The sequence below is a fragment of the Sinohyriopsis cumingii genome, chromosome 16, assembly GCF_028554795.1.
Source record: "Sinohyriopsis cumingii isolate HCF-2022 chromosome 16, ASM2855479v2, whole genome shotgun sequence".
Taxonomy (NCBI): domain Eukaryota; kingdom Metazoa; phylum Mollusca; class Bivalvia; order Unionida; family Unionidae; genus Sinohyriopsis; species Sinohyriopsis cumingii.
Window position 1 is genome coordinate 57,430,083 of NC_142976.1, and position 27,550 is coordinate 57,457,632.

General features: G+C 34.7%; 1 protein-coding gene across 3 annotated transcripts in view; it reads right to left on the reverse strand.

Moving 5' to 3' along the window:
- Positions 1-27,079, reverse strand: part of LOC149780480 (uncharacterized) — a 39,188-nt gene extending 12,109 nt beyond the window's left edge. The window contains exons 1-4 of one of the 3 annotated variants that reach the window (XM_089937444.1): positions 26,942-27,037; positions 20,246-20,284; positions 1,277-1,569; positions 3-83 (exon numbers count right to left, since the gene is read on the reverse strand). In XM_089937444.1, the coding sequence (XP_089793570.1) occupies positions 3-83; positions 1,277-1,569; positions 20,246-20,258 (387 nt within the window). In that variant the 5' untranslated portion in view covers positions 20,259-20,284; positions 26,942-27,037. Of the gene's footprint in view, positions 1-2; positions 84-1,276; positions 1,570-16,151; positions 16,310-20,245; positions 20,285-26,941 lie in introns of those variants that run through there. The other 2 variants (XM_089937443.1, XM_089937445.1) reach the window with 2 other exon arrangements.
- Between the last annotated feature and the right edge of the window lie 471 nt (positions 27,080-27,550).

A 27,550-nucleotide genomic window follows, 5' to 3' on the forward strand; every position in this document is an offset into this window, starting at 1 on the left:
ACCTGTGTGTCGAATACGTTTTTCAGGGAGATGCCAAACTGATGGATTAAGGCCGCGTTGTCTCGAGCACAAGAATGGATCACCTAAAAGCAAGTAGAACAAAAATTAATCATTATTAATTATTAGGTTAAACATTACTATAACAGCGACTGTAAGCTCATACATTATAAACAGATTGCAAAACAAGGTAAAAAAAAAATTGCAGACTGCGTTGCTTATGGATTCCTACCGCAAGGACGGTCTGTTTATTTTCGTATTTATATGATGTTCAGTCAAAATTACAATCAGAAGCCGACAACATTTTCTTCTTATGAACATCAAAGGTCATTATACAAACTTACAGGCAATTTTGTTTTACATAGGAGCATGTCACTTGTGAACAGTTTTGAATTAAAAGAACCATCCTCCTGGTGCTATAAATTTCACGTCTAGCAAAAGCAGTCGATGCTAAGTTCAGTTCGGGTTTTTAGTACCTGATAATGTCTATTCCCTTATTTCTTTCATGTTACCCTTTGATGCTTTGTTTTTTATGTTAATTCGTTTTCCATATAATAGATAGTTCCCAAATTACGTCATCAGCCGCCATATTTATGGTCAACTGGCAGACTTACCGTTGACTTTATATGGTGTTTGGAAGTTGAAATAAATTCATTGAATCTCAAGATTCTTTTTCGAAAATTACATAAATAAAAGAACACGAATTAGGCTTTCTGATATTATCTATATAAGTTGGCTTTGCTTCAGTGTGCCTTGTTAAAAATGGTAAAATTTTTGGTGATCACATAGTGGAGAAACTGCCAGGTTGCCCATCGTCCATGTAAAATGGACATAATATTGTTTGCTAGAGACCTTATCGGGAAGCATCTATTTTAACATTCCTAAGCATCTAAACGTTAAGTCACTGAAACAGATGTTACACTGCGATATAACACATAGCAACGTTACAATACATTGATACTCAATGAATTGAATTTCTAAATGATGTTCTTTAGGCATAACATGTGGGAATTTCATTGGATAATACAATATGCCACTTCCTGCAAGCTTAAACCTGCAAGAAATTAAAACAACGATACAGGTATTAGCATAAGTCCGAAACTTAGTATATATTACTTCACATACTATCTGAGATTCTTACTGTTGCTGGAAACAGTTATTTAAGCGTGCTATAAAGTCCCATATCACTGGGTGTTTTGTGCCTGAGATCTTCAACCGATGTGCATTGGTGTAAACAAGAACGTATATCCTAAATTTAAATGAATTATCTTGCACTTGCCTTTACAATATCGCTACATGTGAGAATTGCCTCCAGGCCAGTGTCTTTAAAGAAACGTTTATCCTGCTCCTTTTCATTCTTTAGAACATCAAACAGGTACACCTCTCCACTCATCGTACCGATTTGCAACAGAGTAAGCAATCCTGTCTTCCCAAGATGAACTCCTTCTGAATCCAAGGCCAAAACCGTCTCCTTCTGGAGCTCATGTGCTGCTTTCATGGCTCCATCTTTTGTAGATGGGGAATACAGGTGCGGATTTGGTGATGATGCCATCGTGGATTTATTTTTGCTGTCTATAGAAACGACCACTATTAGATATTTTCACAAGATCACCATGAAACAGTTACATACTTCATAAAGCTTTTTTAAACCAGTGTAGATAATAGCACACGTATGGGTCATACATAGAAGGTAACATCAATGAAACCTGTTGAACGTGGCTAAATCATTAACGTTGTGAAATCTACAAATATCAAGATCAATGCCTGCGAAAGACCGATTCAGCGTAACCATGGACCTTATGTGGATATTATGACAGTTTCAAAATATTCATATATTGGCCAGCTTGGAACACGGCTATGAACTTAGCGGTAAAACAGTAAGAATATTATTTGAACCATTAGTGACGTAAACCTATGATTGAAAGTTAAAAGTAACAAAGTAATAAAAGAAAAAAGAGGCTGTGATAATGTTTCTCTTGCAAGGTATGTTTCAAAGATCTGTGCAACTTCTAAAAAACATCCTAGAATTTAATATCAAACCCAACACAACTATTCACAGATTTTGTTAATTGAACATAAGTTGTCCGGATTATACATGTTCCCCATCATCAGCACTTGTCCAGGTGTATCGGGCATTACCTTAAAATTATCTTCCATCCTTGAGCTTACTCATGTTCATTCACTTAGACACAACACATTCGCACACACACAGACACGTATGCTCATAAAATATTGTACAAAAGAACCACTAATTTACAAACCCCAAGGTGTTGTACATTGGCTGATTGTTTCTTTGATGCGAAATCAAAGGAAAGCTAAAGAAATTGAAAGTTGAGAATAGGGTAGACAGATAATGCATTATTGTGTTTCACCCAGCTGAAAATATCTCTTCATTTTAACTTGGAACTATGTAGACCCCTAACATTCATTGATAGTTTTAATCTGGGTATCTATTTCTAGTTCTGTAGTTGAGTTGAAGTTTGACAGAGGCATTACACAACCAATATTATAAAAAGAACTCGCACACACCTTGATATAAACTCTTACACGTACTACCACCACATGTTAAAAAAAGTGATTAGTGTAGTACAATGCCATGCACCAATGGGTACATATATGATATTGCCCAAAATAAAGACACATGGGGTCTGTACAACACTCGGGTGTTTGTATACTTATAAACTTTATCAATACAGTGTAAATGTATTTAAAAAAATATAAAAAAACACCTTTTGCTAGTTCATTTTCTTCTATTGCCAAAATATTAAAAGCCGTTAAATACGAGATACGAGTTCTTCATCTGTTTGTTGGACATGTCTGAGTGTATAAAAGTTCGTGAAACACAAGACAGGTACACATCCATATGCACACACGCACGCATGCACGCACTTGCATACATACATACATACATACATACACATACATACATACATACATACATACACAAACACACACACATACATACATACATACATACATACATACACACGCAGACATGTATACATATGGCCAATGTATGAAAATCACAAACGTCTTATACTCATTCTTTTCAACATCCAGCACAAGTAAAGCATAAGTCCAAATGAAACTGTAAGGTCATGTGAAATTTCTTACCCATTAAAGGCTTTGTCCTGCTGTTAAAGCCACTTTTCCTAACTCAGAATATACATAGGGCAGCATAAAAGTTTGTCACATGTTTTGGTAACAAGTTTTATACTTCCAATTGTAAGCAGAATCAGATGTTGGTAAAATTAACAGTGTGATACATGTGTAGTGACTTTTTTCCCCTCAGAATAATGTCTATGTGAACCTATTATCCTTCAATATAGTGTTTCAGTGTATCTGTGGGTTACGTGTCTTTTGTAAAATTTATCGATTTTAGAAATCTGAAAGTGAGCTTTCTGTCTCATGTGTGTATACTTTGTGTCACTTTGCACCTTCCTGAGGAGACCCCCTTGCTGATCTGATTACACAAACTACATTAATTACTCCACGCACTCACTGAGGCTCCTGTATTAAGCTGTGCTGAACACTCTTAACCTGTCCAGATTACTGTGACAAAATGAGGAATGCAAAGAAAACTGTTCAGTCTACCCTGAACACTAGTTTCCAGGGTACTAAAAAGGAAAACAGCAAGCCATTAACTAGGTCAGCTACAAGCTCACAATCTAGGGACTTGGATACCGAATATGTGAGTAGTGTTGCCAGACTCCAGAGGGAACTTCTTGAAATAAAAACTGTCATAAATTTATTAGTGACCAGAGTGGAGTTAAGTATCCTAATATCTGACATAGTATCCCAGCTGTTCGATAAATTTAAAGTCGAACTAATGAAAGAGATGGCATGGAAAGATGGCGGACAAGGTGGACGTAGTGTATTCAAGCTCTGGTGAATTATGGACGCCGTAAGATAAAAGAGAAGTGCTTTTCTTCCAGTGTTGAAATTCTGCTGTGTGAACACTTTGACAACAGAATGGCATATGTATAATAGTTTTATATAAACTAAGCTCCAAGGAAATTCGATGAAATTCAATTTTCCTTTCATACTTCTTTTCGCGCCATTTTCATGTATCAGGCTATGAAATTGTGTCGTGTATTTTCTGATGAATCTTATGTGCTGTTGGAAGTATGTTGAGAGACATGTGCTGTTGGAGATATGTTGTGAAGACACATAAATTCCGCTTGTTGCTATTGTGGCATAAATAATATTTATTTTAATAAATAATCGCATTCTCATGATTTTGTGACTCAAGTACTCGATTCCGTGATCAGTGCATTTTGATTAACTTGCACACAGTTTTGTTTAACTTTGCTGTGCATAACTGATGTGAATTATATGTGAATAATATTTATATTCTGGACTAAATTTATATTTTATATTTTATATTTTGTGGATTTCAATTTCTTGGATTATTCTGAAAGATCTTCTTGGATCAATGGACGCAGTGGGTGAGTGTGACATTCCATTTAATCATGTAACGTGTACAAACAAAAATCGAATGCATATTTGTCTTGGTCGTCAACAATGTGCAAAGGGATGAGAAGCTGAGCATAGTATTCTAGTTTTCATGTGTAATATATGACGTTATAAATGGCAGAGATATCCTGATAGATGTATATATACACACTTAGTGCTCTTTTATGTGTGTGTGATTGTTATTGCGAAAAAAGTTGAAATTCGTAAACGATCTGTGATTCGTACAGGTTCTGACTTAGTGCTCATAATTACTATATATGACGATATGCCATATACATGTCAGAGATTTGCCATCTACAGTCAGATTCTAGATAAGATCTAAATTCACATTGGGGCATTCGGATCATGATGTTGGAAACATGATGTGTGGGTATGTTAAATACATTAAGTATCGTTGTTAAATACTTTATGTATTTTGTGAGATGCTTTTGTGAACTGTTGTTCACGTTAACTCATTCCAGTGTAAATGTGTACTCAGTCCTAGTGCCAGTAGTTATTTCCTTATATGTGTTATATATTTATTTTTTTAGTGAGTAGATAGTGAGTAGATAGTGAGCAAATCACATATGTACGAATTCAAAATATTATGGTAGCGGATGCGTTAGTTTTGGTACCGTTACCATGTGTTAATTCTGAGCTAAGTTCTGAGTTAGACCAAATATCATTCATCATTCGAACAATGAGAACAATTTCAGTTAAAGAGATGCACGAGAGGTAACAGAACATACAACTGTTACATATCTGTCCTAGCAGAAGAGGGCTCACATTCGTTAGTGCAAGTGCGAGCGATATATAACAGGTATTAACCTATTTATCAATTGTATACGGACTTCACTATAAACCGTTGAACATGAATGACAACCTAGAAATTGATGAGCGTTACAGTGGTGATGAAAGGTCCGGTTTAGAAGAAGACTTAATAGCAACCCAGACCGAAAAAAATATATACCTTCAAATTGATTCGAAATTTGGAACTCTGGACAGAGATGAATTTAAAAAGAAGATGTGTTTGGAATTGGATGTACAGAGTTTAAAAGATATAAGACTATCACTTCACGACCTGGCTAAATTGGAAAATGTCAATTACCCTGTGACTCGTATAGTTGAGAGAACAGTAAGATGTGATAGTGCTCCTCTAGAGGAGAGATTAGCTGAGGATATATTTATTCTATACCATTTCTTAACAGGAGATAACAACTTATCTGAAGTGAAAAGCCTTGCGTCGAGACAGAAGCCGAGCACGGGCACGATTGATAACAGTACATGCGTGAGTCAAGCATCTAAAAGAAAAGGATCTAACAAACAGTCTCAGCGATCTGAACCAAAACCAGAACAGGTGATAACGTTATCAGATCACAATTCAGTATCTTCACTATCAAATGATAAAAATGACAGTTCAATAACAACAGAGAACTTATACAAGATAATAGACCTAAAACATTTTATACAAAGCAGTATTCAACAAATGAAAGATGATATTAGAAATGAATTGAAAACTGAGCTTGACAAGATACGTAAAGAACTGCTCAGTAGAGATGTTAACTCGACTAGGTTACAATCAGAATTAGGAAGATGCAAAGAGGAAGAGAAGAAATTATCACAAGACAACCTGGCCTTGAGAATCTCACTCAGGGAGAAGAATAACCAACTGGAAACTATAAATGCTCACCAGCTGTTTCTACACCAATTGCTCGATGATAAAGTATATAACAAGGCTAAAGAAAATGTAACTTCAAAATGTGAGGCAGAAACTCAGACATTACTAGCTGATATAGTGCGTATGGGCAATCATTCAAATGAAACACAAACGGAAAAGAGGGTTAAAGCGATAAATGCTCTGGACTCTGATTATCTCAAACGGCGGAAGCATTTATCGGATCAAACTGAATATACGGCCAAGTCAACTGACTCAAGGGAAGGAGTGACGTTGACACTGTCCACCATACTCAATACCTCCAACGAAGAACCTACATTAGTTAAAGATAACGGTGTACGTGATTATCACCAAGATCAGAAATACTCGGCACGAGTACACACAAGGAACAACGATAGGGAGAGAAGGTCACCATTAGCAAACAATCCGGGCACCTCATTGAAGGACACTGATAAAGTAAACAAACCGATTGAAGTTATCACAACCAACAGAAGCTACAGACCACATAAACGAATGAGGGACTCTTATGAACGTCGAGTTCTAATGTCAAGAATACCAGTTGATAGAACAAGAGAGGAGATAAGAACCTGTATTAAAAAACACGCTAAAATTAAAGGGGTAGAAGTAATTGACTCTCAAATATTAAAGCATTGGCGAGTAAAAGGAGGAAAGGACACTTTTACTGTTTTAATCACGGTAGATAAGTTAGACTTTGAGAAAGTTTTAGAGGAAGGTTTTTGGCCAAATTTTTTATGGGCAAGAGAATGGTATGAGGATTATGGTGATAAGGACACCCAGCAGTACTGGCGTAAATAAATAAAGGAGTAGTAAGTAAAATACATATATTATGGTAAATTGCTATATAGTCTTTGCAATACTTGTGTTGAAAATCTATTTTTCGTTAAGTCAACTAATGTCTAGTCATACATTTCGTTTGTTGACGTGGAACGTAAAAGGAGTCATGTACGGGTCACCTTACTTGTATTCTTTGCTAAATGAGGTAGATGTTGCTGTACTTACTGAGCATTGGCTTCTCCCGGAGCAGCTCAATTTCCTAGATAATATACATCCAGATTTTAAATCATTCGCACGCTCTGACAAAAGACTAGCAGTAAATTTCGAAGAAAGGCTAAGGCATACGGGGTTCGGAGGAATAGCAATCCTTTATAGGAAATCACTCCGCGTTAATCCCTTGTCGAGCGCTGGCAGTGACAGAGTTTTAGGGATAGAGGTAAAATGTAATGATAGACTTAAATATTTTATATTCGGGGCACTTTTGCCATCAACTAATTTTCCTATTGCAAGTTACTCCGAAACAATAGAAGAACTAAAGGATCAGTTTGATATTTTCTGCAAAGAAGGCATTCCCGTACTTGCCGGAGACTTCAATGGTCAGCTAAGTTCACTGTTTAGCTCCAAAGCAAATTGTTTAACATCAAACGCTAGAGGCACTATTCTGGAAAAGTTTCTGAGCGATAGACATTTAATATCTGTTAATAGTCAATCCATTTGTGAAGGGCCAGATTTTACTTTTTTCTCAACCGATGGCAAATCAAAATCTTTGATAGACCATATACTATTGCAAAAAAGTAAATTCGATTTAGTGGTTAAGGCAGAAATAATAGATGATCATCCTTTGAACATTTCAGATCATCTTCCTGTAAAAATAGAGTTGGTCACACCTTTAGTACATAAGACAACAATGGCTGACGAGCATATCATTCATCCCATAAATTGGAAGAAAGCCTCAGCAGAACAAATAAATAGATATAAGGAAGCAACACGCAATGAATTGTTAGCGCAAATGCATAAAGCAGAACTAGCGACGAATGTCGATATTGAAATTATTATTCAAGACACAGTAAAGATTTTACATGAAGCAGCTTCTAGGTTTCTCCCCATAAAGAGGTTTTGCCCATACGCTAACCCCTATTGGAAACTATTAAACGTAAAAAAGTTTCACACGGAAATGCGGCTGAAACGCAGGGTATGGATTTCTAATGGTAGGCCAAGAGGCTGGGAATATATATCATATGCGAACTATAAGAAAGCGAAGAAATTGTTTGCAAAAGAATTATTGAAAACTAAAGAAATATATGATAGAGAACAATTTAGTGAGCTTGAAAAGGCTGCAGAGCTCGATATTTCTACTTTCTATAAGTCTATACGGAATAAAAGAAATAAACGCGATTACATTCACGAAATCGAATCAAACGGAAAAATTGTACGCGATCACGATTCTATTACAGAGTTATGGGCAAATCATTTCTCCAGTTTATCACTGCCTGACAATACTTATCTGTACGATGAAAATCATTACCAGATGGTCTTAGCAGAGGTCAGAAAACAAACTAAAGAAACCTATTCACACTTTGATGAACTTGTTGATAAAATCCCCACTAGAGACGAAATCAGTAGTGCAATTAGCTCTCTCAATAAAGATAAGGCATGTGGCCACGACGGTATTGTTGCTGAGCATTTACTGTTTGCGGACCCTCCAAGCAGTGTACAATTACTTGAAATTATATTCACAAAAGTGTACGAGGCCGAGAAGTACCCGTGCCATTTTAAACAAGGTTTGGTTATACCAATATTCAAAGGAGGGGGAAAGAACAAATGAGATATGAATAATTACCGCGATGTAACTATAATTCCAGTGCTTCAGAAAGTTCTAGAACAAATTATATATAGTAGACTACTTATATTTTCTAAGCAGATTTCTTTTCCAAATCCGTTGCAACAGGGTTTTAGAAATAATTGCGGTAGTATCACTGCAGCGTTCTGTATCAAAGAATCTATATGCTACTATTTGGATAAAAATACTCCTGTCTATGCTACATTTCTTGATAATGCTAAAGCCTTCAACACAGTTTGGCATAACGGGTTATTCTACAAGTTGTACAGACTTGGCATCAAAGGGAAGACCTGGCGCATCATGAAAGATTCGTTTGAGAGAGTAACAAGCTCTGTTTTATATGCGGGCAAGCTGTCCAAACGCTTCGATATTAGGCAGGGTGTAGGACAGGGCCGTATCTTGTCTGCCTGGTTCTTTCTTGTAATGATAGATGATTTGATCACGGAATTAGATCACACTTTGCGAGGTCTAAATCTTGTTGATCTCCACCTGCCTTGTGTCTTATTAGCAGATGACACAACTGTAATGTCTAACTCGCATCATTCAATGCAACAGCTGCTTGATACAATTTCCGACTATGCGAAAAGGTGGAGATTAAGATATAATGCAGATAAAAGTTGCACCATCTTGTTTACTAACAAAAGAACGACTGGTATACCTTCTTTTATGCTCGACAAATCTCCAGTTCCGGCAGTCAAAAGTAAGAAGTATGCCGGCATACCTCTAAAATACAACTTAAAACCAAACGACGCGATAAAGGAAGCATGTGATAAAGGCAAACACTTGTTAAACTCTTTATATTTTATTGGTATCAGAGATGGAGGAATGAACCATCTAACAAGTCTGAAGATTTGGAAAAGAATTATTCTACCCTCGGTCCTATATGGATGTGAACTATGGTCAGGTATCACAAACTCAAATATAGAAGAACTTGAGTTATGCCAGAGATATGCAGCGCGACGTATGCAAGCTTTCGATAAATATTCGCCTACGGAGGCAACGAGTAGTACCTTAGGACTCTGGTCAATGGAAGCATACATAGATAGGATGAAATTGCTCCTTTTCAACCGATTGTGTAAGGGCGATTGGACTTTTATCTGGAAAAAGATTTTCATTATGCGCCTATGTCAGTATCTGAACAACCCGCTAAAACAGACGGGATTTATACCTGATATTGACAAAATAACTAAGAAATATGGTATGGGAAGTGTTCTTTTAGACTATGCAGAAAGAGTACAAACTGAAGAAAAACTCATCTGGAATCGACGTATTATTGATATTATCCAAAACCATGAAGAAACTACCTGGAGAGCAAATATGGAACTAAGGGATGATTTAATTCACTTCAGAAACATTCATTTGGACTTAAAACCAAGTAATATATGGTTTCTTGGGCGTAAATTTCCATCCATGTTATGGCCTCTCTCTGAAGTAATGAAACTATATATCATGCCTGTTGGTAAAGTTATGGTATGCAAACTCTGTGGAAAAGAGACTGACGACAGAGCGAAACATCTTATTTTAGGCTGCGAAATGCTGCTTGAGGAACGAAACGTTTTCTTTGAGAGAGTGATTGACTCTTTAGAAGTGAGAGACGGGGTTAACTTATTCAATCAAGAAGACGATATATTGTTGGAGACACTTCTTGGAAGCAGGGTTGACTGCATGTCGTCTATTGACGATGACGTATCAGATACGCTCATGTTGGTTACCGCAAACAGCATAGCTTCATTCTACAATAAAATGTGTGCCCTACTATCAACTAACATGCCCTAACATGATATTAAAAGTAAGTAGTAAATTAACATTAAATATAAACAATTAAAGGCCAAAGTCTTCTTGTCAAATCCGCAAATTTTGTTGTATGACAGCTGTTTGTGTGTGTGTTTATGTATTTGTTTATGTATTTGTTTATGTTTATTTCCAAGAGATTTCTATATGGTTTTCTGTATTTATATATCTCATTTTGTAAACACATTAGTTGACGATGTATATATCATGCTTGCGTTCTCGTCTATGATGTGTCTCATAATCCTATGATATGTATAATATGTATCTTAGCAACCTGATATACTCTTTGTTGTAGAGATAACTAAGTCATTTAGACAGTCAGTCATAGATAAATGCATGCACGCACGCATACGCGCAAACAAGTATATATATGCATAAATACATGCGTCATATAAAGAAAAAAAAAACTACATATAGAATTACACTGTTATAAGTTTTACATTTCATTTTCGTTGCTATCTCGAACATAATGTTAAGCACATAACACTATAGACGTATTAACTTTTCGAAATATTATCATCACCAAGCAACTGTTAAAAGATTAGTGCCTTGCTCCGCCAAATGACTGCAGATTTGCATAATTGCAGGCAGTGAGATATTTCGTTTTGTCAATACGGTAGCTGACACAGTATTACTATTGTATTTGTGTCAATTTTCTGTTTTATTTTATGATCTTGTATTATCATGAATTTGTTTATTCTGATGTAATCTCTTTTTAAAGAGGAAATAAAGTCAGTCAGTCAGTCAGTCATACATACATACACACATACACATACATACATACATACACAAACACACATACACATACATACATACATACACACACACGCAGACATGCATACATATGGCCAATGTATGAAAATCACAAACGTCTTATACTCATTCTTTTCAACATCCAGCACAAGTAAAGCACAAGTCCAAATGAAACTGTAAGGTCATGTGAAATTTCTTACCCATTAAAGGCTTTGTCCTGCTGTTAAAGCCACTTTTCCTAACTCAGAATATACATAGGGCAGCATAAAAGTTTGTCACATGTTTTGGTAACAAGTTTTATACTTCCAATTGTAAGCAGAATCACCATGAAAATTATTTCACATCTGGATTGAGATTTGTTATTTTACTGATGTCATCAGAAAGGTCAAATGTGTACCTTTTCCCCAGTATTTGTTTTGACATACACACTGCAATTGTAATATCAGGAAGATTCAAATTTTGGATGGGTGGTCAGTCTATTTAAGAGTCCCATATTCTGCCGAGTGACAGCTTCCACTATTCTTACACTGTATTTGCTCTTAAAATCTCTTTTCTTCCTGGCGACTTTGTTTTTGGATTCTGCATTCCAATATTTCACAACGACTGGCTTTGGGACATCACTTTTCCCAGGGATCGGATGTATTGCAAGAATGTCCCTCTCATCTAATAATTGGCCTGTTACATTTGTCACCTTCTCTGTAAACGTTGCTCTGACATTTTCATTCTGTGATGCAGGGAAGTTGAAAATGTTGATGTTAGTTTTTCTTGAGTATTGTTCATTATGGTTTACAGTCTTCGTGGCTTCATTAGAGCGATCTTCATTATTTTTAATTTCTTTCTTTAAGTTTTCATTTTGTTTCCTTGAGACCTCTAATTCTTGTTTCAGCCTGTTATTTTCAAATATGGCTGATTCATTTTTTCTTCCAGCTCTTTTGTTTGGTTCACAACTTTTATTTCCACCTCTTTCATTAGTTCGACTTTAAATTTATCGAACAGCTGGGATACTATGTCAGATATTAGGGTACTTAACTCCACTCTGGTCACTAATAAATTTATGACAGTTTTTATTTCAAGAAGTTCCCTCTGGAGTCTGGCAACACTACTCACATATTCGGTATCCATGTCCCTAGATTGTGAACTTGTAGCTGACGTAGTTAATGGCTTGCTGTTTTCCTTTTTAGTACCCTGGAAACTAGTGTTCAGGGTAGACTGAACAGTTTTCTCTGCATTCCTCATTTTGCCACAGTAATCTGGACAGGTTAAGAGAGTTCAGCACAGCTTAATACAGGAGCCTCAGTGAGTTCGTGGAGTAATTAATGTAGTTTGTGTAATCAGATCAGCAAGGGGGTCTTCTCAGGAAGGTGCAAAGTGACATAAAGTATACACACATGAGACAGAAAGCTCACTTTCAGATTTCTAAAATCGATAAATTTTACAAAAGACACGTAACCCACAGATACACTGAAACGCTATATTGAAGGATAATAGGTTCACATTATTCTGAAAATAAATCACAACACATGTATCACACAGCTAATATTACCAACATCTGAGAGAATTTGCTAACTGCCTACCCTGGTGGCCATCTTGCTCTCTCTACTTTACAAAGATAGGGATGTTTTACATCAAACATTTTCGTCATTGTTCGGTATGATTTCACTCATCAAAACGATGAATATGTGACCGTTATAACCTGACAAGTTTCGATAAAGAGTGGAATGAATTTTGCATATCTAATTACTTTTCAGTTCAGTCGTTCTGAGCTGCTCGTTAAATGATCACGATCTCTTACTTTGTTTCGAAATATTTCCCACCCATAGATATGGTATGCATTTGCCGTATTAAAGGTCACTGGCCACCTATATTGTACAAACGTGTGATATTATTATAGTTATAAACAAAACGCATTGGTTATATATGTACACCATAAAAATGTTTAATTAGACATAAAACTCCGCCTTTTTAAACAATCGGTAGTTTCCGCGTGCCAAAACCGGATATGACGTACATTTTTCCTTTCTATTTAACCTAGCTATTCAAGTGTTTAATTTCCCCACGTAAATGTCTATGTGATATAGCGTATGATCGTGCTTTTGTACAGCAAATATGGTGCACTGTGTTGCATACGTATGTAACCAAAAGAGTGATTATGGGAAAAAGGGTTCTTTCTTTTTCCGAAAGACCATAATTTACCAGAAAAAAGTGGATTTAATCTGTGGGATCGAATAGCTGTGAATAATCTAGGTTTTGCATCGTTAAATCCTAATTCTTCGCACAGTAATTTTCCGAACCTACCCAACCGGTTTTGAAACTCCCGAATCAAATCAGTACCTCTGTGTATGATTAGTCTCTGATATTTATTAATTGACTTCAGATAAAGACAAAACCTTGACGGCAACGTTTGAATGCTATGCCAAATGTTAAACATTTTCCTTTTATGAGGAGCTCATGTTTATTTCTGATCGGTGAGTGTAGTCTAACCTGATTTTTGTGTGTGGCCTCCTTTATATACTAAGATGGTTTTTAATGTATATGGAAGCATCTTCTGTGTGAACGATTCGAACTGGAAATTTCTTGATCTGAAGCACAAAGCTTTTACTTTTCCAACATAAATTATACTTACTAAGTATAGTTTTCGTTAGAAATTGTCCTTAATGTCTGTGTTGTAGTATCAGTGATCATTAAAACCTGCATTTACTGTTGAGAAAACTATGGCAAGATTGAGTATGATATTATATGTTCATAAGGCAGTTCTAGATTTTATTTCTGATAGTGATTTTTTAAATTAATTTATCACTCTGTTAGAAAATACAGTCATAAGAGGAACAAAAATCGTTGTTTAACCGGTCGCAATGCACTAATTTAGCAGACACTATTTGCAGTGGCCTCACTAGGGTTGGTGTCATCCAGTGCGGTAACTCATGGTGTCACCCCCATGGACCTCCTTCCATAACAGACCATACATAATCCTTAGTAATGTCATTTTGGTGTCACCCCCTCTTATGGTGTCAGCCGGTGCGTTAAGGCATCCACCGCACCCCCAACCCCCCAAGTGACGCCACTGGCTATTTGTCATTACACTGAAGTAGATATATGTTCTGTACGCGGCTAACACATCCTTAGGTGTTGTAATGATGCGTCATTTATTGATTTGTTTTAGTTTGTGTGATCTGGCATAAGTCCAGATATCGTGAGGTTTCTCGAAGATTTTTTTTTTTTTGGGGGGGGGGGCTTATATCTCAGGCTGTATGCTAATCTAGAGGATATACTTTTTTTCAGTGTGTATAGTTTCATATATTGAGCTAAAATATCGTACCTATGTAAAAAAAATTTAGAAGTGGACCAGTGTACCAAGCACATGGTGTATGAGAGTGCTACAATTAGAATTTATAGGCGTGATATTTTTTTGTATTATTTAGTGTACATTGGCGTAGCCCACGCAAAAATGATCGTACTAATTTGAAAACTGTTTAGCTAGTTTCTGTATTTATCTATACACTTATGGGTAATACTTTTAAAATATACGAGGAGTCTCAGGGTTTTCTCATACCCTTGAACAAGATGGTGATAATTTGAAATTTTAAAGTGTGTGTGTGTGTGTGTGTGTGTGTGTGTGTGTGTGTGTGTGTGTGTGACTTGGAATTTTAACGTAGTTTAAAATATTTCCAGTCATATCCCTACGATGTCTGCAGTGTGGTAGTTTATAGTGATGTCTTGCACGCGGGTATCATGCTGCAGACATGTAGCATCATGTCCCATCCAGTTACATTATCCTGACAACAGGCCAACCAGTCCTAGCACTAACCTCTTAACGATGAGCACCTGGTGAGGCAGCTATAAAAAAACATTTTTATCAGTCTTTGGTATGACTCGGCCGGGGTTCGAATCCGCGAACTCCCGCATCCGAGGCGGACGCTATAATAAGTAGGCCACCGGAGCAGTCGAAATTTACATGTGGTTCCCACTCTCATATACATGGCTAAGACATAAGTTAGTCTGGATATTCAGAGTGACTCAATTAAAATTTATCACATAGAACTAATTAATATAAATTTAAATATACTCCGAATATCCGTGCTACTGCTATCATATCATGTAAACTGGTTTTCCTTTTTTTAGTATAAATATTTACGGAATGAAGTTAAACTAGATTATTTAATTTATATTAGTTTGAGGGGCGGGGGATTTCAGCGCGTAGAAACAGTACGTTGGTTCACATGAACTGCTTTGCTGCAAAGATTTAGGGAATAACAACTCCCCAGTATCATCTCTGCCTGTTATTTTCTTGCACTCTTTGTAAACCATGGTACCCAAATTTGACAGCTTCTTTAATTTTCTGTATATATAGATTGTTTTATGAACATCATAATTGACTCAGTTCCATTTTCATAAACCTCGTATCATTTCCTTGTCCATCTTTTTGCATAAATGTACCTTGTTAGAGAGTAAGACTCTTATTTATATCCAGTTAAATAAACTCAATTATGTTCTCATACATTCACATTCCAGGATGAAACGTCTCACTTCCAGTGTTAATAACATTCCCGACAACTATAGTTCTGGTATATTGCAGCATCCGCTCCTTTTGACCTATGATACATTTTTTTCTTAACTCGCATACGATGACTAGTCTGACACGTAAATATATACCACCAATTACGCCAAAATTCGTTGGTATATTTAGTCTTTCTCTGTTCATCCCCACCCCTACAAAAAAAAAAAAACCCAAAACAACAAAGAACTGTGTACATAGCGGCGAAGTGAATTGTGAATTGTCGGCAGTATACACAAGTCTGGTTGGTGAATTACTAGATGCTTGTAAAAATACTATTAAAAACAACCTACCTTTAATGGAATATTCCTTCAGTATATTTTGCAATGGTTTCTAATTTGACGGATCTCTCAAGAATGAACTTTTTAAGTACTCAGATATGTTATCGGTACACATATGCATACAACGCAATTGGGCTTATCACATTTTAGCTATGACATGACAAGGCACATTTTTGGACTGGTCATAAACATCTTGTACTTCAAGAAAGCATTTACGCACAACCGGGCCACTTCATGCGCTGAAATGTTCAAGTAGGTATTGATACATACTCTATAGTCGATGTGCGTGATACATTTTTGCTGCTGAGAGAGAGAGAGAGAGAGAGAGAGAGAGAGAGCAATATTTTCATAATATGGACAGTAAATAGATAAATAGATATGATAAGAAGCGCATTTCCCCCTTTTCTCAATCAGAAACTGAAAATTGATTTGCTAAGTTTCGTTTTAAGGAAACCCGGTAGTGCGGACAAAAATAAAATCCAATAGTATTGATTTCAGTCAGTGACACGGAAGCTCTGAAAACGATGCCTACGTTTGTACATAGGTTGTAAATTTCAAACGTACAATCTTGTCGTATGATTGTGCTGCTTTTTTATTAGACAAATTAAACAATTTTAGGCACTATAAGCAGACAAAAATATATTTGGGCATATCATAAAACTTAAATTGGGATCAGGCCAATTGAAATAAGGGGTTCACGTTCTTTCTATCAACACATGTTGTTACAATCTTACGGTCTTAGTCTAAATAACGAAAAGAGCGATAAGCAACTAATTTATTAAAATTCAACGAATTATTTATTTATCGAGTATACAAAGTAAAAAAAATTAAAGGAACTTATAGTATTGAGAATTAAATCCCAAATAGTCCAAAAATTTCTCTCACAAGTCCAAAAGAAGTGAGTTCCGAACGAATTCCAGTGAATGAATTCCAATTTTGAATGTGCTGAGTTTCCAATAGCCTGGAATAGTGTTGATTTGTTAAGTCTTGATGTATCACAATGATATAATCGAAAATGTCTCTAAATGAATTCACATTAATCCCGAAAGAGTGACCTAGTCCTAAAATGAAAGAGCACATGTAATTCTAGTGAATAAATGAAATAAATAAATCCTCTCAAATTAAAACTGACCACAACGAAATGAATGATTCTACTAGTCAGATGTTAAAGTAGGAATAAAGAATTATTTTTGTAACTTCACCATCGTATGAAAACCTCAGACACACTATGAGGACCAGGATGAGAGTCAAAGTTCATTTCCAGATTATTCTTAGTTGTAAATACGATCAGGTCTATTACTAAAACCTTAGATTTGTAAAGAACATGGCAGAAAATAAGTAGACCAGGAGTTATCGAGGTGAAAGCCAGTTTCCTGAACTCAGATCTAAGTAAACATGTTTACCTACAAATAATAAAAACCTAAATACGTAATCCAAATCGTGACAAACATAGCTATGTAATAAGTTATTTACAAAATATAAACATTAGTCAGGTTGGCCCAAACTCCCACCCTCAATTATGGACAAAGTTCAATCACACAATACAAATTAAACATACATAACATTTAAGACCCTTTCTGTGTGGCATAAGAACACATGGTCTTAAATAAATTACAGTTTTCATGTACGTCAGTTGGTGTGATATTTGTTGACTCGTTGAACAGTTAGTTATTCATTGAGTAACCTGCGTCCCCATTTCTTGTAAACATGAACTTGTTACGTCTAGGGGCTTAAATTTAAATACCAGGAACGGGTCAACCCAACAAGCATTAAAGTTTCGAAATATAAATTTATTTAAATAAAATATAAAATCAAACAACGTGAAGGAATCAAAATATCTTACAGGGTTTAAAAAGATTAAATGAATGTAATCCTAATAATGTACTATCAATGCTATCAATTTCTCACTGATCTGGAAACTGTTCTAAAGTATTCCGATCTAAGACCGTGATAAGACTTAAATTCAACAGAATTATCAATCGCAATGTTATTATTCCATGCAATCTCGTGAAAAAAAAGAATATCACTGAAGTCCTTGACAAGTTTCAACAACAAAATCCGACGAAATTAGTTAGATATTCAAGTTCTTGCATATATTCAGATAGTCCTCAAAGTACTAATTGTTTAAATCAAAGTTTATCTGATCTGCTATATCAAACATGTAAACCAAAGATTCCTCTCTGACCTTACTAACTCTGTGTATAACTGAATATAGTGTCCATTTGTGTTTCAAATAAATAAATGTGATTCACTAAAACTTCTCGAACAAGTAAATTGTATCATTTCAACATAACTCAAATGTCGTTAAAAAAATCAATCCTGTTCTGACCTTAAAATCTAAATGAACCAATAAAATGCTCTAGCGTGTGTGATAGCCTTCTACATGACAGGTGTACAATTACTTCCACGCTTGTTTTTTCAAACTCGCGTGCCATTCTTGACCTGCTTAGTTGTTGATTTCACCTTAGAGCGACTTTGTCGTGAATATAACTCTTATAACGAAATATACATGTACTTTTGTACATTTACAATAGCACTAACCATTTAATTAAAGGATTTAAAATATAACTGTCCTAGTCTCAAACAACTTAAATGAAAATTATATTATAAATTCAAAAGATGAAATGAACTTGTTTCTGAGAGTGCGTTTCTAAGAGGTTCTTCTTTTCAGTTACAGTTATTGCAACCGCTTTATTTCGTTGTAAAATTGAATTTGTTTTTGTGATCTTTACTTTCAGTGTATTATACAGTCAACAGTTTTTATACGTGTCTAAATGCATTGTAGCCATTATTTCCATTTTTGTTTTTGAGATACTCAGCAAATACGATTCTATTGTATTCTTATGATGAAAAATAGTAACGGATTGTTTTATTTTTGTTAGAAATTTATATATTTTCTGCATTTATATCTTGTAATACTGAAGATGGAGTAACGACAGAAAATTCAGTTGTGATTAAATTTATGATTATTACTTCATATCATAATACTTAATTTGTGTCATTGTTATAGATTTCTCTTGCCAACTTCATGTTCGATGAAAAAACACTGTTGGCAAAATGAATTTCTCATGCTTAAAATATTATAACTTCATATTAAAAAGGTTATAATTTCTGACTTAAAAGCTATAACTTCATGCTTAAAAAGTTATAGTTTCATATCTATAAGGTTATAATTTCATATTAAAACGTTGTAATTTCATACTAAAAAGTTATAGTTTCATAAGTAATAAGTTATAATTTCACACTGAAAAGGTTATATTTTCATATCCAAAAGATATAATTTCACACCAAAAAAGTTAAAGTTTCACACTAATTGGCTATAATTTCATACCTAAAAGTTATAATTTCATAACTAAAATGTTAAAAACCTTGATTTTTCAGAATAAATAATCTAACATTGGAAATTTGTATTTATTTAAATTCGTAACTACGATTTCAGTATTATTCGAAAATGTTTGTTCTCTACTACATCTAAAACATTTCCATTAATTAGTTTTGTGATGTTTAACATAATTTATATAATGTTTCAAATGCAAAAAAGTGGTGTTAAACCTTGGTTATTCTTCTCACATAGAGAAACCATTTCATATTGGTTTCTTGTTTATTTCATGCATAAAATGGTGTTTTGATGTATTAATTTTCACCGCAACTGTGTTTTGTTCTGCATATTTCTTTTGTCTTACAGAAATGGTGTCGGTCTTGTCATCTCTCTATATGTCATGCATATTTAGAATTCTTTAAGGGAGTGACGCCACGTAAAGTCAATGTTAAACTAGCATAATCTATGTTGGGGTTTGCATAGAGACAATAATATACCAGTCAAGGGTTCACAAATAACGTAACCCCACGGCTGGGATTTCCTTGTCTTGGTACAGACTACACCACTGATTATTTTCTCACCCAGTATTTCCCATTCACATTAAAATAAGACATATTTTTTGCATTGTAGTTAGCAGACTCAATACATACATTATTTATTACGTACTATTATTGCCTCCCGCTTTGTATCAGGTCTTATACTATTTTATGGAAATCTGAACAATTATCTAAGTAGAATCACCTTATATATGCCGCTCTTAGAAAAGAAAAAAGGTCGTAATTGTTACCTATTGCCAGCATTGCAGTCTCGAGTCACGTGCTATTATCTGTAAACGCGCAATAATACAAATATGTTAATGAGGGCAGTGGGTGAACAGTCGACTCTTAAGTACACAAGTACTACACATGAGAAAATGGAAACATAGAGAAAATGGAAACATAAAGTCATTTGTCATTATTACTTTATAATCACATTTGATCGATGGATGTCATATCAAGATAACAATAAATGATATATTGTTATAAAAATAACTTTAACGCTCATCAGATCTAACTTGGAAACGTTCTATGGTAGGCAATGGAACGGTAAAGTACACAGCTCTAACGAAGTGTACAATGACTGTGAGGAGATTTCTAACTCATGATTTTATTGGAAATTTATTTTATCTGTCCTGGAAATATGACAAGTATTGCTATTACTAGTGCAGAGGTACACTACATGGAAATTTTGTGGAATAGCATGTGGACTGATGAACGAACCACTCCGATTGGTAAGTGCCTGAGTTTTCATTTGCAATTGCATTATTATGTTTTATTCAACTGGGGCGGATTGGGTTTTTTTGAAAAAGATTGAAGAACTCAGGTCTAACATAACACGTTTCTGGTTGTTCCCAGCTTTGCGATAGCTCTTGAAAAGTTTTGGATTTTTTTTTAGCCAGTGATGTGTATAGCATATTTGTGTGGGAAAATTGTTTTTTTGTTACTTTCTATAGTTCGTTTCACGTAGCATCGCGAATTTTTCCAATCTCTAACTCAGTAAATTTTCAGGTCAGCGTCATTAAATATATCTAAAGGTACCTAATTCGTTTTAAATACTTCGTGTGAAACGAATTAGGTACTTTTAGCTACACTTAATGACGCTGACCTGAAAATACACTGAGTTTCAGATATGAAACATTCGCGATGCTGTCTGGAACCAACTTTAGCATAAAACGAAATAGAGTGTGCGTGTGTGTATGTCCGTCTTGCTTTAAATGTTTTATATGGTGTGTTATCAAAGTTGGTAAGACCTTAAATTGCTGTATGAGTGAATTTTTATTTTTTATCTGTTGTGTTATTGCTGTTGTTGTTTGTCATCCATAGCAGAATACAACAAAGGTTTTTCCTTCTAAAAGTTGTTGCAAGCGCGTGGACACCATGACTGACACCACCGGACTGAGGAAACAAGACTAAGATACGAAAAGTAAGGTTAGCAATCAGGTAAATTTCTCTATCGCTTGGAATTGGGGGACGCGATTGGTCCAAAGCGATCATCGTCCGTGATCACTGACATCTCTGCTTGCTAGTAGTTTTTCTCACGGGTCGTACGGTTCTTCCTGGGGTTTTTGCGAGTTCGTCCTTCACCAGGTATACTGATCATCATGTATATCCAATTCTGTGCTGAAAACTGTGTTAAACCACACAACAACAACAACAACTGGCTCAGCTTTCAGTGTGTTCTTCCCGCAAACATTTCCATGATGTAATGCTGAGAACAAAATATGTCATGATACTATAGAATCGGTAATATTTACTTCTTCCTATGAGAAAGCACAATCCACTTGGCCATCTTATTGCCCTTATTCTTATTTCCTTGCTTCTATGTGCAAACTATAGTGCCTTTTAAAAAATGCTTGGTACAAGAGACTTAGAGACTGTTGAAGTCCAAATTGAAGTTATGACTGCATCTTGCTGACAGTCTCTTGTGTGAAAGGATAATCACTTGCCCTAGACACTGTCCTAAACGTATTACTTAGAAAATAGTCCGTTATTTCTAGGAACTATTGGATATAAATTTATCACAACCGATATTAAGTGCCATTGAAGCCAAAGACGGTAGTAGAAGATGGTCTTGCATGTGATGGAATCGGAAAGCTTCAAGAAGAAATGATCTATGGAAGATCAGACAGTCCTAGTATCATTAACATATGTTGTATTGCAAGTCCGATTTGGACGGTGGGTTCAAATAAAATAAATGATATGAATATTTAACATTTTAACACAATCAATTCGGCAATATCCATTTTACAAGAATGGGCGACACATAATGAGACTAAGAGCATGAAATTGTGTTTTCTTGACTTAGGACCAAAACAAATCATCGCTGAAAGACTTCTATAGGTTGTGCTCAGCTAATTACAAGTATCTTTACCTTTTGTTATGATATCTTTTATTTCCTGAGAATGAAAGTTGAAGTCCAAAATAATCTGAAAAGTTGTTTGTTCTTAAGCCTTGCCAGCTTTTACTTTAAACATTAGAAGTATGGAATTTACCTATTGCAACTGCCAGAGTCAGTTTCTGGAGAAAAAGAAACGAGAAAGCGAAAAAACAAAGACGGAACGAATGATGTAAGGAAGAATGGGCATGCATATAAAACTAACAAATAGATAACGTTATGCATTATTTCTTTCTTTCCCTTCGTACGTTTAGAATTAAGCATTTTGATTAAAACAAATGAAGCAGTAGTGATTTTACCTTACTCAAATTTATCATGTCTACTCTATTTATCCTCTTATAAGTCGAGTCCATTTGCAAATTTCACCGACTTAGATGCAATTAGACTAGACTTAAAAGCGAGTGTACATTGGAACATTTTTGCGAAAAAAGTGGATACAATAAATGCATTAACTTATGGACACGTTAGCAGTTTGCAAGTCATAAGCGCATTAAAAGTTTATGTTTTTCTTTTTAAATTATACATTCCAAACATTAGCATTTACTTCCGTCCGGAATAACAAGGTTATCTTGCTCTATTCTTGTTCTGTTATTGAAAATTTCAAAACGTTTACCACGAAAAGTTAGTCTAGTTCCTTTACGTTCTTTATTTTTAAAATGGTTTAAATTATCCCATTTGTAATCACAGTGTATCTGTTCTAGTTCATTTTGTCAAGTGTTATATTCTTTCAGAGAGCTTTAAATCTGTTACACGTCACACTGCAAAGACATTATCTTAGTGTTTCTCGTCTGTTTGATATTTTGTATATAACATCTAACGTAAGGTAAATCATTTCTTTCTCTTAATGCTTTCAAGGCTTATATGTCAGTGGGTAAAGTATTGTATCTCTGTCTGAACAATTCATTTGCATCCAAAATCTTTTTTTAAGACTCTTGTCATCAATGTGCTATTGTAGCTCAGAGGTTTTGGTAGCTCTTTCATTAGTACTCTTAAATAGATTTTACAGCACATATAGTTTGGTAGCTCTTTCATTAGTACTCTGTTCAATAGATTTTACAGCACATATAGTCTGGTAGCTCTTTCATTAGTACTATGTTAAATAGATTTTACAGCACATATAGTTTGGTAGCTCTTGGATTCATACTTTATTATATACATTTTGTAGCACAGATGTATTGCTAGCTATTTCATTAGTACTCCATTAAATAGCTTTTGTAGTACAGAGCTCTTTCATTTGTACCTTGTTATCAATCTTTAATATCACATAGCTCTTTCATTAGTACTCTATTAAATAGATTTTACAGCACATATAGTTTGGTAGCTCTTTCATTAGTAATCTGTTAAATAGATTTTACAGCACACATAGTTTGGTAGCTCTTGGATTAATACTTTATTATATACTTTTTGTAGCACAGATTTATTGCTAGCTCTTTCATTAGTACTCCATTAAATAACTTTTGTAGTACAGAGCTCTTTCATTTGTACCTTGTCATCAATCTTTAATAGCACATAGCTCTTTCATTAGTACTCTGTTAAATAGCTTTTGTAGCACAGAGATCTTTCATTATTACTATGTTAAATAACTTTTGTAGCACAGAGATCCTTCATAAGTACTCTGTTAAATAACTTTATAGCACATAGATCTTTCATGAGTACTCCATTAAATAACTTTTGTAGCACAGAGATCTTTCATTAGTACTCTGTTAAATAGCTTTTGTAGTTCTCTTTCATTAGTACTTTGTTAAAATGCCTTTGTAGCGCAGATATTTCGCTAGCTCTTTCATTAGTACTTTGTTAAATAGCTTTTGTTGTTCCCATTCATTAGTACTTTGCTTTTGTAGCACATATTTTTACTACCTCTTTCATTAATCATCTGTTAAATAGCTTTTGTTCTTTTTCATTAGTGCTTTGTTAAACTCTTTTTGTAGCACATATCTTTTGCTAGCTGTTTCATTAGTCAGCTGTTCACTTTCTTTTGCGTTATTGTCAACTTGTTCCATTCTATTTGTTTTAAAAATTAATATTTCATGCACATTTAGTTTTTTCCCCCCAATAATTCTAATTTTTTGTCTATATTTGCCGGACATCTATACAATGAATGCTGGTATTTGTAAATTGTATTTTGATGTCTATCTTTATGGTCACTTGATGCCTGCCGGACATCTATACAATGAATGCTGGTATTTTTAAATTGTATTTTGATGTCTATCTTTATGGTCACTTGATGCTTTCAAAACAGATTCTATGTCATACAAGAAACACTTATTGTCCTCACATTTTACATTTATACAGATTGTCTGTCCTGATCCCATTCCAGCAAGGCTATGTATATGTTTCCACTTAGCGGTTGATCTGTCAAAACGCAGTGTTAAATATTAATTCTTGTCAAACATGAATCTTTAATTTTCGCTTAATTTCCTGCATAGAGTTTGTAGAAAAAACATTTGCTGCCAATTTTGCATCATGATCTACTTTATATATGGTCTAATGGCATTGAAAAATACATACAAATTTTGTCTGTTCCTGTCGTATTATTCACACTCATTTCAATTTTGTTTCATATTAGTGGTATCTGTAATTTATCTCGGACTTGTTCTGGTGATGGTTGATCTAATATATTAACCTTGATCATTGATTTGTTTGAATAACATCGTTGAAATATTTTACTACTAATTGCTTAGGTGATAGGAAAAACCAATTAGACTATTTTTTATTCTTTAACCTTAGATTTAATGATATCATGTCTGGAACGAAACGAATGCTATGCTCTTGTGCATGAAACCAACACAAAACCAGCTTTTCTCTATTGGTCTCTTCAACTTTTTACCTCTTTTCCATATTTGCGAAGCCTATGTTTTTGTTCGCGGATTTAAGTTCGTCTGACATGTTTGTGACCTCCTGTATACACCAACGTAGTAATACACCCTTTTTGTGCAGTAACTATTTTCTATACACTGATATTCAGTCAGTGGCTCACACAACATGATGTGTTTAACTCGTGAGTCATTTACTGATTTTTGTTGGAGTTCGATGACATGTCACATATCAAGATTTTCTGTTGGGCCGTATATCTCATTCTGTTTGCTAATTATTTTAGCTTGATTATTTTTCATTTGTTGAGCAAGAATATATCATACTAATTATAAAGTTTAGAAGTGCTCAAGTAAACTAAGTGTGTGGCAATTAGAATTTATGGGTGTGATATTTTCTGACATTTTTTGTGAATGTGCTAAGCTTACAAAAAACTAACCTTTAAAATCTTTAAGTTGTCTTGATGTACTATCGTACGCACACATTGAATACTGATGATTTAAAATTTACAAGAGGTCTCAAGATTTCCTCATACACTACATGATTTGGTAATTATTTGAAATGTACAAGTGGTCTCGCACTCTCATGCAAACAGCCAGGACAGCAAGTTACATTGATATTGAGAGTGACCCAATTAGAATGTATCTGATCGAACTAATTAATATGAATTTAAGTGGTCTAGTACTCTGAATATGCATACTACTTTTATCGTTATATGCAATCTGTTGTTTTTTTGTCACAATTTTATGTAAGTGAAGTTAAACTGTATTATTTAATTAATATTAATTTGGGGCGGGAATATCAAGGCATAGAACAAAATCCGTTAGTGCATATAAACTGTCTTGCGCAATTTTCAACGAATAACGGAGTTCCAGAATGGTGCATGACTGTTATTTACTTTAACTCTTTAGAAAATATTGTGCCCAGATCCTAAAGTTTCTTTCATTCTGTGTACATTTACATGTACATCACACACAGATCTAAACACATACAAGGAAAAGGAAACAAACTTCGTTAAAGCAAAAGAATTTCGATGATTAAATCTGACCGTTATCTCCTTGGTAAGGATGATATTCTAATGAATACATCTTAACTATAGTTAGAAAACAAAATCGTTTAAAAATACTAGCTGAATTAAGTCGGTGCTGTTAAAAAATGACAGAAAGAAAAATATAAAGAAAGTAGATAGATAAAGGACATATATAGTTTGAAATACATTTTCAAGAACACCATATTTGACACAATTCGATTATTGTAAGCTTCGTATCATTTCATGTCTTTTTGATTAATTGTATCTTGTTGGAGAATAAGACCTTCATTTATATCTAGTTGTACAACTTCATTCACGTTCTAATACATTTACATTGTTATACCCGGATGAAACGTTTCACTTTCAGTGTTAATAACATTCCTGACAACTATAGTTCTGGTATATTGCAGCATCCGCTCCTTATGACCTATGATACATTTTTATTTTTTTATATTTTTTTTCATGACTCGCATGAGTCTAACACGTAAATATAAACCACCGCTCAGAACGAAAGCCTGTGGTCTATTCTTTCTTTTTCCAAACAAACCCCGCCCCTCCCCCAATTGTAACATAAGGGCGAACGGAAATATTTTGTAGAGAGCCGCGTACACATTTCTGGTTAGTGAGCATAACAGTCAGTGAAATATAAGTAGAAAAATTAAATATATCTCATCAGATACCTGAGTGTATACTATTGAAATAACCTACCTTTGAAATAAGATTCCTTTCTCATGTAGCCGAGTACAATTCAGTATATGGAGTTCTACCTGAAGTCTTGTCATTAGTGGGATACAATATCTCTTACTCAAAATGGCTTGTAATGGTTTCTATCTTGATTGATGTGTCAGGTTGAGAGTTTCAGGTATTCAAATATGCTATCAGCACTGATATGCTTAACACGCAACTGGACTAACCACACTTTAGATACTGCACATAACGAGTCGCATTTTAGATATGATCTAAACATCAGTCTTAAAGGAATCATCTGCACACGGCGGGTACTACAAGCACTCTCATGTTCCTCCCTTTTAAAAATGTCGATAAATGTTTAGTAATAGTAACAAAAAACTAGGTGTTCGTTAGTGCTGTAGAGTCGCTGTGTACAGAGAGAGAAAGAGAGAGAGAGAGAGAGAGAGAGAGAGAGAGTCCAACATTCTCAGAACATGGCAACATTCTCAGAACATGGACAAGAAATAAATATCAAAAGAATCGCATGCCCTCTTATCTCATCAAGCAATGAAAATCGATTTGGGTGAGTTAAAGTTTAGGAAAATCCAGTCTTGCAGTAGAAGAAAATCAGTATTGACTACACGAGGC